This window comes from Peromyscus californicus, unplaced genomic scaffold (genome assembly GCF_007827085.1).
Source record: "Peromyscus californicus insignis strain IS unplaced genomic scaffold, ASM782708v3 Scaffold_13__1_contigs__length_99412109, whole genome shotgun sequence".
Taxonomy (NCBI): domain Eukaryota; kingdom Metazoa; phylum Chordata; class Mammalia; order Rodentia; family Cricetidae; genus Peromyscus; species Peromyscus californicus.
In genome coordinates, this window is record NW_026294424.1 from 61679810 (window position 1) to 61691920 (window position 12111).

Sequence of the window (12111 nt, forward strand, 5' to 3'; positions counted from 1 at the left end):
GTTAGAGATGGCGTAAACATGGGAAAACAGACTTGCAATGGGGATGACGTATGGAATTTATGAGGCTATATTTCAGGTTTGCTGTTGCCTATGGTAACAGTAGAAGGTGTCTTAAGTCAAGGCATCAGTATCAACACACGCTTTTCTTTTTTTTTTAAAGGGGAATGGCAGTTAAGTGTGCAAATTATAATAGGATTCAAAGGTAACATCTCCATCGACAGCTTTACTGGGGCTTTGCAGGAAGACCTACCACCAGGTGCCTCAGGAAATCTGTGGGAGAGGACAGGGACTCCCAACAGCTAAATAGACATGACCACAGTGCAATCAAATCAGATATTTTCCAACTTGTCATGTCCAGTACCTCGGTATCAAGTCGTTCTAGCACTTACCAAACTGCATCTCCACTGGGTGTGCATCTACTAAATGATGCTCATTTCTGAGAAAATGATCCTTATTTCTGGTGTTTCCCTGCGCTGTTGGCCAATTTTATTATTTTGTGGTTACATCCTTCAAATGTTATTGTCTAAACTTGGCTACCTCTCTGTCTGTCTCTCTCCCCCTCTCTTTAAAGTGGGTTTAGAAAAACCTATGAAATTCATCCAATACAAAAGGACAGAGACCGGAGTGAACTACTGACTGGCAAGCTGATTTCAAATGCAGATTACCTGGGAGATATTTCTAAACAATAAAGTTGAAATACAGTAACTTTCCCAAGAATACCTCTCTGTTAATTACACAAACTACCCTCCTATCAAATTAGAGCTAGTTTTATATTTCATTTAGCTGAATTAAATGAATTAAACACAGCTTTAAAAAAGGTCAAGAAGCTATCAGGTGGCTACACCGTCTCAGACTGTAGTCACTGTGGCTTTGAACTGCTTTATAAAGCAACATCATTTCTAAACACAGTAGAAATCAAAACTTCAGCCAGTTCCGTTATGTAATGGTAAAGTTTATTTTATTTTTTTTTTAAATAACAATTAGAGGACAAATGTTTAAAATCTGCAGTTTAAAACATGCACATTCACAAAAGGCCAATGACACGTAACAGTGCATAGAAATGGATTTTTTACTCAACGGTAGTAACTATTTATAAAACACAGTGCATTGAACATTAGGATACACAAACCTGAGAGAACCACTATAAACACAGATTCGACACCCCCCACTCATGCAGTGCCACAGTCTCTACAGCAGTTTCGGCAGGGATGGCTTTTCCACAGAGCTGAACATCTGTTTTATCTTCACTGCAAACTGCAAAGCCTTCCAAGGCTGCTTTCTTACTTTAACGTAATACACTTGGAAAAGTGAAAAACGAAGCTTGAAGAGGCTAGTAACAAACGGCGCTCACTTCATTTATGGCTTCTAGTCTATGACTGGGAATAAAGAAAAATATTCTGCTCACATCTTTGCCATAGCAAACCTACCCATGGAAAGTTGCTGTTAATTCAAAATAAGCACACATGCAGTCCACTCACTACTTAGGGAAGATTTATTTGCTGAGAAGTTTCATGAACTTTCTAAAGAAAAGCTCTTGGAGGCAAGCTAAACAGAAGATTCAATTAAATAAAAAGATTCAACTGAATTTGTTGAAGCTTGTAAAATAATCCATTTAGTTTTTTTTTTTTTTAAAAAAAAAAGGTGTGGAGGACCAATTAATTTGTCCCCTGAATATTAAATTCTTGTTAGGCCATGATAAAGTTTTATAAGACAGAAATAAATATCAAGGTTTTCACAAGAGCCATGCATTTGCGTGGGTCACTTTAAATATTAGTTCATGCAAACCATAAACCCATCAAAAAACAAAACAAAACAAAAAACCAAACACGCACAAAAACAAAAAAACCCCAACAGCTGTTCTTCTACAGAAAATGAATCAATACAAAACACGGACAGCATTTATTTTCTTTTCTTCAAAACATTCCATTTCAATAGCTGTTGGAGGTTAATTAAAACACAGCAAAGTGTAACTAAGTGTCACAAGTGTTTTATTTCAATGTGAGAAAAATCAGGCTATGGTTATGCTCAAGAGGCATCCAGAAATACTCATCATTAAAAAGCATTTTTGAGGCACGGAGCCACGTGGTGTTGCTGTCAGCAGTGGACAGAAGGAATCCCACCTACCTGGTCACCACAGTGTGAATGAGTGGGACATCGCCTTGGTAAAGTCTGTGGTTTACTGTTTAGACTAAAGGTTCATTTGTGTGAAACAGGTTTTCAGACCTGGAGCCATCCAAACCCAACCGCGCGATGAGCAGGTGGCTTTGTGATCGCCACACACGGTTTTCAGAGGACGTTGCTATTGCTCTCTGACTCACATTCGTGTTCTGACAGGACGTTTTTCAATGACAGCTTATGAGGGTGGCACGAAGTATAGGGCAAATTAACCTGTAACTGTCATCCCAGCTATCAGGGATATGGAGTGGAAAAATTACAATATATAATTCCATGCTGAGACTACATGCCGGTCACTTCCAGAATTCACTGTGCCTGTCGGGGAGAAAGAGGACTACCGATTCTCTTCAATGACAGTACAACTCATGGCTCCCCGACTCGGCAGTATCCGTTCATCTTGCCTGGGTGAGAAAGCTTTCCAGTAAGTTCTCTTTTGCTGCCGACGCCATCTCCCACAGAGCGCCGAGAGGGGTGCCAGCCAAGGAGCCCACTTATCATGTTAAATTTCCTATGCTCCTGAGAACACTGCTTTCCTGCTAACACTTTCTGCAATATAGCATCTTTCAGGGTGCCAGACACCAATGCATTTTTACACGTCTATCTAACACATAGAGAAAGTCCAACATGAAGAAGGAAGAGACTCCCAGCTTTTCAATGCTAAAGTGATGAGGCTTTTCTGCTATAAATAGTATTTTTCTGGATTGTAAACATTACAAAGCAGTCATGTCAGCACTTACTAGAGTCCCTAAAGAGGAGTTTCAAATTGGAGTTACATATTGTTTATTTCAGAAAAACAGGTTTAAAGTCACTTTGACTGCCGTGATTCAAATCCCGGTAAAACCATGAACCTTTCCCCTCAGCTAACAAAGGTTAGAAACTCAAGAGTATCACAAACCCACTGCAGTAGCAATTCTCTATTTCAAGTTTTACCCAAGTGGCCACTCCCTGTGCTCTCCCCAACCCAAGAAACAGGGAGACTGACTTCATGTCCACCATTCAAACACAGGATCCAGGGATGACAAGGCAAAAAGAGCTTCATTTCAGGGTATGATGCATACTGATTAACCACAAGTATTCTCACGTGGAGGCGCTCCACCAAAATAATGCATGATTCAAGACAAAAAGAAGACTTTAGATTTTCATGCGGAGGTCAGAAGATTCCATTCTCATCCACAAGGCTCTGATGTGAGGAATCTGGAGACAGATGCCTCTGCTGGAGAGGGCAAAGGGAAGCCATTTTGGGGGAACCACTCATTTCTGTGGTGTGACCTCAACTGTCACCACCAGGAGGCTGAGGAAAACCCACTCACCAGAATTAGTTGGTAGAAGGTTAAAGTCTACAGCCTCCCGCTTTGAAAGATCACCTTCGAGTCTGTGTGTGCAGTTCTGCTGGATGTTTTGATTTGTGGGTTGCTTAATCTAAGCTCCAACAGGACAGGTTTGAGATGTGGAGTGTGTCCACTCTGCTCCCTTCAGAATTCTGTGGGTGTTTAGGACCTCTCATTTGTAGGGAACGCAGAGACACACTGGTAACTAGCTACAAATTTAGAGGAGGAAGAAACACAGTCTAATTTTAAATCCAGACTGAGAAAAAGAGGGAAAACAATGTCATTGACGAAATGGGCGGTAATTTGGAAGCTCCCTCTTCTCAAAGCTAGTCCTTGCACATGTTTAAAGGTCCCTGTTTTGCTGGTAACCCACTTAAAGGCAAACAGGCTTTTGGATAAAAGGCAGAAGAGTTCGTTTTGATCTCTGAAGTGTATCTGAAAACTAGAACTCCCTTTTTAATCTTTTGAGATGAAAAACATGTTGTAAAAACTGTAGAAAACAGGGTGTGGTTCTTACACAGCCCCTTCACCATTTATTGTTGGTAGCAAAATAGGCATTTTTTTTTTTTTTAGGAGATTTCATGGAAATGCCAAAACTAATGAGAATGAACATATATTTGAAAATGCGTCAGTGAGCCCCACTCATGATGAGAAGTATTCATTGACTGGAACGTTTACTGGAGTAATATAGCTATTTCCTTAAAACGAGGGAAACGTGCTACTTATCTATCTCATGTCAATTAGTAGTATGTGCTCACTTTGGGAACTGTTGGTTGAGCAAACTGTGAAATAATTTTCAGGGTGAAGCATATGGGTAGTCACCGACACACCAACTGTGCTACGTATATCATCTCTAGTGGGAACACACAGCAAGGACCAAACAGAACACAGGACAAAAGCCGAGCCTAGGCACATGACAAAAAGCCCATGCATTATCTGATGGATTATCCCAAACATCGACACAGAAGCTTCAGAAATCCCACATAAATACATAAGCATAATTTTCTTAGGAGGGGGAAAAAATGAAGACCCAGTGACATCACTCAATACACAGCAGAAGCCAGATTTTTAGGAGCATCTAACGGGAGTCTAAAGTTCATCAGAAATGACAGACAACAGAGTTAAGAAAGAAATCAGTGTTGTAACAACGGTCACACGGACAGGTCTCTCTGACGGAACAAATAAAAAGAACAATCGACGGAGAAGCAGTTGTAAGGCCGAAGGTGCGACATCACAGATTTTAGTAGCAAATGCCTGGACATGTTCAATTTTTGCAAGTCACGCTCACAATTTGAAAAGTCAAGCATGCAGATCGAACAGCAGTACTGCGAGGAAACTCTCTTTTAAATTTCTGGGCAGTTGACTACTGAATGAGAAACACACGCACTGAACGTCTTTGGCAAACATTGAGCAAGACACTTTATTGACACAAACACTTATTAATGCCTTGTTTAGAAGTGTTCAGTAGAGTGAGTCAAGAATGTTGGCTTGTTTCAGCATATCCTGAAATCTAAGTCTAGATGTCCAGAGTCCCTTCTCTTAACACCGTTTCGGAGTTGTTTTTTAAATGGTTGATTGACTGGTCGTTGAGCCAATGAACTGAGAGTTACAGCCCCAGAGGGACGGCTTGTGAACACTGACCTGTCCCCACTTTGAGAAAGCACTCAGGCAAGACACAAGGTCATTTCCAATATCGGTTTACAAAGCCTTAGCAGGTACTTGAGAACATCTGAGGGCGATGGTGTTATAGTAATCGCATAGTGCTTATGTCCATGAAATCCATCTGGGAGATGAGCTCGGATCCACTTTTTCTCCCCATGGACCAGACTGGGATTGGTCAGCAGACTGCAGGGATGACCTCAGATTGTGACAGCTCTCCTCAGAGACACAGCAGGGCCTGTTGCTTAGGCCTCCTTATCACCACTCATCTGGCCTCTGTTTCGTGGTATCATAGGCTCTAATCACTTCAGACTGTGAGACGATGCCGTTTTCATCTTGAGAGAAAGCATAGCCGTCTGTAAGTAACAAAAGAACAGAAATCACTGAATGAACTCACTGGAAATTACCGTTAGTTCTGAGTGCTCCCGGTTGGCCTAGGAGAAATGGTACATATCTCCCACCTTCAGGAGCAAGGGGTGCTCATTTTGAACTTCTGGAAAAGACACAAGTTCAGCAGTCAGAAAGGGAGAGTTGGGAGGACCAGAGATTGCCAGTGTGGAGCCTCTAAATTCTGCTCCCCATTTGACTAGGGCAAAAGCTGCCCAATCTCCCTTAGTCCTGGGATCCACACAGCAAGTCTACTCCCTCCGTTTTTTTGCTTTCCCATGACTGGAAGGCTCACAGAGTCTGACCATGGCACTGGATACATTTTCAGATAGGTGCCGTGTGAGTGAGAAGGTTGGAGAGAGTGGGATATGTAGGTGAACAGAGGAATGTATTAATTAGCTTGACTAAATTATTCTACCATAATTGAGCACACAGATGAAAACACCACCTTATACTCTCCACATAGATATATGATCATTTGTTAATTAATGGCATTTAGGAGGAGGAGACGAACACACAGAATTGCTAGTGGTGAAGGAGAGGCCTGCTTTCTTTAGGTAACATTCTCATGGTTCCCAGCACATATATAATGTGTGTGTGTGTGTGTGTGTGTGTGTGTGTGTGTGTGTGTGTGTGTGTGTGTGTGTGTGTATTACCTCAGTGATGTTTACATCGTCTGAGGGGGTGTGGGGATAGGAGATAACCCCTAGAGGGATCACATCTTTGGAAAAGGCCCTTGACACATAAAGACCAAAGGCATTATACATGAGCATATATAAAGGAAAATAAATTACATGTGGAAACACAAAATAAAAGATATATTACCAACGCCGGTAAATTTACTACAGGGCTGTATATATTGTGTTCCCTTTCAGGTCCTTGAAATGTTAAGAGGGTGAGATATCCAATAATTTCTCCCAACTCTAAATATGCATAAATATTTTTGAAGGGGAAAACATATGTTTCTTTGCATCGCATGAAAGCTGAAAAGACCCTTGCGAAGTTATTCAAGGAGAAAAGATAACAACACAGAGGCGGCGTCTCAGAGTTAAGATTTATCCCACTGTTTCTTTTTAAGATTTAAGGCCGCAAGGAATGTGGAGACGGCAGCATTTTAAAATTCACTATTAACTGGGAGATGGTGTAGTCCATGGGTTTGTTAACCAACCATTTGTTTTTATATACCATGCTGCAAAATTTTAAACCATTCATTTTAAATGGCTAAAGATGGTGGAAACTCAACACTCTGCTCTGGTAAGTGCTGGGGTCCACAGAGTGCAGAGAATTTAATCAAAACTCCAATACTCACGGAGCAGGTTCTGCTGTAGGGACTCGGAGCGGTACAGGTTGACGTGGTTCTTCTTAAAGACATTCTTGAGCAGCTGTGCCCTCTCAGTGAGGCTGTGGAACAGGCACAAAAGTGTGAAGCACACTCTCAACTCAGGGAGCCAGGCTCTCTGCAGGACTACCAGCAGAGTTAGACCGAACAAAAGCCGGAGAACCAGCAGTCGGATCTAATTCCTCTTTATTCTATTTTCCCAGCTAGCAAATGAGAGCTTAAGTATTTCCCCCATAGCTACAGAGGAGTTTTATCTTTAGTGATAATCTAGGCAAACTAAAATTTCTTTACCCAGCACCATTATATCTAAATCAAATAGAAATACAGAATCTGTTCAACACAAGTAGTAAAACGTTACCAAATCATCTAAAAGCCTTGATTGACTCGGTACGTATTCTAAGTACAGAGCAGTTGGATTTTAAATACAGCTATCTTACCCGTACTATATCTTGCTTACACTTTGACATACTCTGATATAGAATGATCGTTTTAGTTGTACTAAAAAAATGAAAAAAAATACAAAGGGTAAAATATTATCCTTTGTAATCAGAAAAATTCCATTACCATTCTAATCTGGTTTAAGCATGTCAGTTCCATTTTAAAATACGAATTGTTTTTAGAAAATAATTATTCTAGACAAAGCAACAAGGAAACAAAAATCCATAAACGCTTAGCCTGACCTCCACAGCGAGGTCTCCAGAATGAATCACGGAACTTCTGCGCTGTGAGAAGTGCCACATGGTTCCCTCTACTGCATAGTGGAGTTCCTCACACAACAGGAATCCAAACATTTGTGGGATAGAGGAATCGGAGCAATTTGGAGACGCACTTATAAACCTCCTCCATCTTACCAATTGTGCTGTTTCCCTAGTGTCTGATTTATTCAATGTTCTTTGATAGCAACAAACAAACAAACAAACAAACAAACAAACAAAAACCAGTCAGTGTGGGAGGAAGGAAGGTGTCCGTGCTGGAGTGAATGGCCACACAAGTGAGTTCTAGCAATTGGAAGGACATCGGCTAAAAAAAAAAAAAAAAAAATCCCATCTTGTTTTTTTCCTCACCATGCAAGCTTCGGTTAAACTGCTGTAAATTATGCTAGTTCTATCTTTTGCCATTTTTTTGAAAGCCTAAAATGGAATTATCTTTATCATATACACATATACACAAAAAAAGATCCTCTTCATTGTATAAATGAATTACATAGACATTTAGGCAACGATGGAAGGAAAATATTTAGAAATGTTGACATTTGTATTAATCTCTCACATAGTTTTTGAAGCCTAGGGATGTGAGCTCAGGCTTACTGGACATATTTTACTGTCACTGGGAATTAGCTGCATTAAAAGGAGACAACGAATCCATGAAACACTGGAGCAGCAGCCCAGATCATTGTAAACCTTGTTTCTGCCACATACAGAGGAAAAGGGGTCATCTCTATCAAGTCGCTCTTCCCACCCTTCCCGTTAAGCGATCTAACACTACAAACTGAGACCCTAAGGGCACTAAACTGGGTAACTCCTCTGGGGAAGCTGAGAGTGTGAGCCTCAGACATTGTGATTTGGTTAGCAGAGTGCTATGGACAGGGTGTCTGGCAGTCTCTGGTGTTGGGAGCTGAAATGATTCCAGAAGGCTGGAGGAGGGCAAAGGAGCTTCCTGGCAGCTTCTTTCCCAAATCCATTTTCTAGGTTTCAGGCTGACTTTCCAAAATGCATCATACTTGAATATCACAATAACAAAATATGAAGAAGTCTAGGGATGGACTTTATCTTCGATTTATCTTCAGCAGCTGAAATACACAGAATGATGCTTTCCCCACCCCGATTTACTTATTTGTTTTTTTGAGACCGAGACTCTCTTGGAAACTTAGCACACCCATCAGGAAAGGGCATAGACTCTGGACTAGCCTTTGACTAGATTTTGAGTCTGCTACTTGTTAGCTGGGTCACTGTAGACAAACCTTCCTTGGTCATCTCACTTATAATGGGAGGACAATACATAACTCTCTGGCAGACAGGCAGGGTTTAGCCGCTTGTCAGCATAGTGATTGACACTTAGGAAGCACTCAACAAATGCTGGTCCCTCCCACTCCTATCCCCCAGATCCCAGGGATTCTATTAGAAAAGGTACTTTGTAAGGATCACGTCTGATGCCTTGATTTGTACTTAACCTTGGCTCGGTGTGAGAGAACTACTGCTATACATGAGTTCTAATTCCTGATGCCCCCATTCTACCTCACTGCTAAGAAAACAACTATGTTTTTGTGACTGTTTTCTGCCTCCTCCAGAATATAAATGCCATCTACAGGAGGGTGCTTCCTAAATTAGAAGTGACGGGGAGTTGATTTCTCTGGCCTTATTCTGCCCTCAGGAAACAACTTATTATTTCAAAATTGATGCACTTTTATGCCATCCATGTTTATGGGGGACTAAGATTACTATCAGGTCCCATTGTAAAATATGTGGATAACATGTTAACATAAACAAGCATACTAAAAGTTTAGTTTTTTGTTTTGTTTTGTTTTGCTAAAAAGCTTAACTCAGTGTGACAGAAAAGAGAGCGAGAAGGACCAAGACACAGCCTTACTAAAACCACATCTATTACAATTCTTAGGTAGTAGTTTCTCTTAATCTTGTAGGGCCTTTCATTTACATACCAAGATATGCAAATTCCAAGTTTGTTTAATGCAATCACACAGTAACTACTATTTAAACACTGTTGCTTTATTTCCAACTCATCACAATGTTGGAACTGAGGTATTTAGTGGAGGTGAATGAAAAGATACTAAGTTTAAAAATAGGATTTCTTTTAGAAACACTAGAATATGTTATTGGCTAAAACTCATACACAGTCAAGGAATGTGTTATTTTAAAGGAATCCTGGTCACCTTTGAAGGGTGGTAAAGTGGCATGTATTGGTTTAGTGTGCTGGGTAGTGTTTATCAACTTGACATAAACCTAGACATACCCAAGAAGAGTGAATCCCAGTCTCGGAACTGCTTCCATTAGAATGGCCTGCGGGCAAGTCTGTGGGGGAATATTTTCTTGATTTCCAATTAATGTGGGAGGGCTCAGCCCACCATGGGCTAGAGGCCTGAGCTGGTGGGCCTGGACTGTGTAAGAAACATAGCTGAGAAAGCCAGAGGAAGCCAATCAGTAGGCAACATTCCTCCACGGTCTCTGGGTTAAGTTTTCTGCGGCCAGTTCCAGCCTTGGCTTCCCTACGTGATGAACAGCAACGTGCAGGCTGCAATACACCCTTTCTTCTACAAGTTGCTTTTGGTCAGTGTTTTTATCACAGCGATAAAAAGCACACTAGGAGACCTGGCAAACTGTTTTGTTTGGCTCGCTGAGACAAGTGTCCCGAAAGCTAACAAGCATTTAATCACGATGAAAGGGTTAATGCACAGCACGGTGAGATCGCAGTGTGGCTGGGAGAATGAACCACAGCCTAATCTCTGTCTAGGGGGAGGGACGACTACGTGGCTTTTCACCCTGGTGATGAGTAGGCTGAAGAAAAGCTTTTTCTTTCAAAAAAAAAATTTTAGACTTTATTGAAAAAAGAAATTAGCGTGTGCATGTGGTTTTTTTTTTTTTTTTTTGTATTTTTGGTGCAGATACCACTACGGTGAACATTATTTATTAGTGGAGTTGTGTACATGTGTGATATGAACATGTGGAGGGACTGATGGGGAGTCTTTTTTATCACCCTCTACCTTTACTTTTTGAGACAGGATGTGTGGACCAGACACTCATTGCTTGGCAAGTGACTGGCCCAACGGATGAGCTTTGGGGGACCTGCTGGTCTCTCTCCTCACAGTGCTGTGGCTACAGGCATGCTAGACCATCCTGGCTTTTAATGTGGGTTCTATAGATCTGAACTCAGGCCCTCAAGACTCAAAAGCAGGTACTAGACTGACAAACCATCTTCCTAGCCCCAGAACAGCTTTTCTATAGGCTTCTTTATTGCCCAAAGAGTATGCGCTGTCAGATTGACATAAAGACCGTAGTGAAAACTGGGACATATAATTTCATTTGTTAGTTAGTTCTAGGACAACACCAAAATTGCTTTCCATTAAGAAGAAAGTATTGACAGGCTGGGAGCAAATCCCATCATGGTCTTCCATGCACATGTATCATCTACCACCCTGAATTTCCTAATCTTTTCTATATGCTGAGACCAAGGGGCACACAGTGGTGATGGACAGGCTGGTGAAGCCTGACATGAAGATGCTGAGCTCAGACCTGTTAGGAAACAGCTCTGCTGGCTAGTGTCCACAGATGAAGATCAAACTGTGAGTCACACTATTAATCTGCACATCATATACATGGCATATAATATACATGGCTTCACATATACTCCAGCGATATCCAAGAATCTCTGTCCCCAAGGAGACCACAGTTTCCATAATCCCTTATCACCCCCCCCACCCCCGCCTTTTTTAGGTGTGTGCCTACTCAGGCACCTGTGAAGGGCATGAGACCATTAGCTGTCCTGCTGTGTCACTCTCCACCTGATTCCGTACAGATAGGGTCTCTCACTGAATTTGGAAATAGGCTGACTCTAATAACCCCAACCATCTTCAGCCTCCCCGAGCCCCCGAAGTGCTGGGGTTACAGGCATGGATGACCACATCCAGCTTTTTATACGGTGCTGGAGACTTGAACTCAAGTCCTAACGCTGGCATGGTAAAGGCTCTTCTCCACTAAGCCATCTTCCAGCCCTTGTCTCTGGTGTTTGAATTCATATTTTCTGGTTCGGGTTGTTTGAGAAATGTGAAGATGTCACCTGCAAACGTTTAGTTTAGTAGGACAGGTTTCCTGTCCTGCTGCTGTCCTCTCTACATTACCCCTTCTGCATTGACTCTCCTGGAGGAGCTGCTTTGTAGCAGGAAGCCACTACGCTCTCCCTCACCACCAGCCTTCAGATCGCCAGGGAGCAGCAAGCATGCAGGTGTGTGCCGGTCCAGGGATTTGGTGGTAGTATTTTGTCAATTTACCTAACTCATTCCTGAGGACAGCGGAATTATATTTTAAAAGTCAAGTGAGTTGGGTAAGCTTTGGGGGGGGGGGGAGAATATCTGAAGTATTTCTAACAGAGAAATCAGTGGTTATAAGGGTATAATCCATTCCTTGGTGGCTTAGATTCACCCATTGATTTTTAAAGCTTTATTTATGTTACGTGTATTAGTGTTTGGTCTGCATGTATGTATGTGCACCACAT

The 12111-nt window shown here is 41.7% G+C and overlaps 1 protein-coding gene across 4 annotated transcripts in view; it reads right to left on the reverse strand.

Annotated features, from left to right (window-relative positions):
* Positions 1–1636: 1636 nt before the first annotated feature.
* The window catches only part of Atp8a1 (ATPase phospholipid transporting 8A1), a 231457-nt gene continuing 220982 nt past the window's right edge, over positions 1637–12111 (reverse strand). For all 4 annotated transcript variants that reach the window (XM_052735065.1, XM_052735066.1, XM_052735064.1 and 1 more), the window contains 2 exons: positions 6859–6950; positions 1637–5518 (listed from right to left, as the gene is read on the reverse strand). In XM_052735065.1, the coding sequence (XP_052591025.1) occupies positions 5421–5518; positions 6859–6950 (190 nt within the window). In that variant the 3' untranslated portion in view covers positions 1637–5420. The remainder of the gene's footprint in view (positions 5519–6858; positions 6951–12111) is intronic.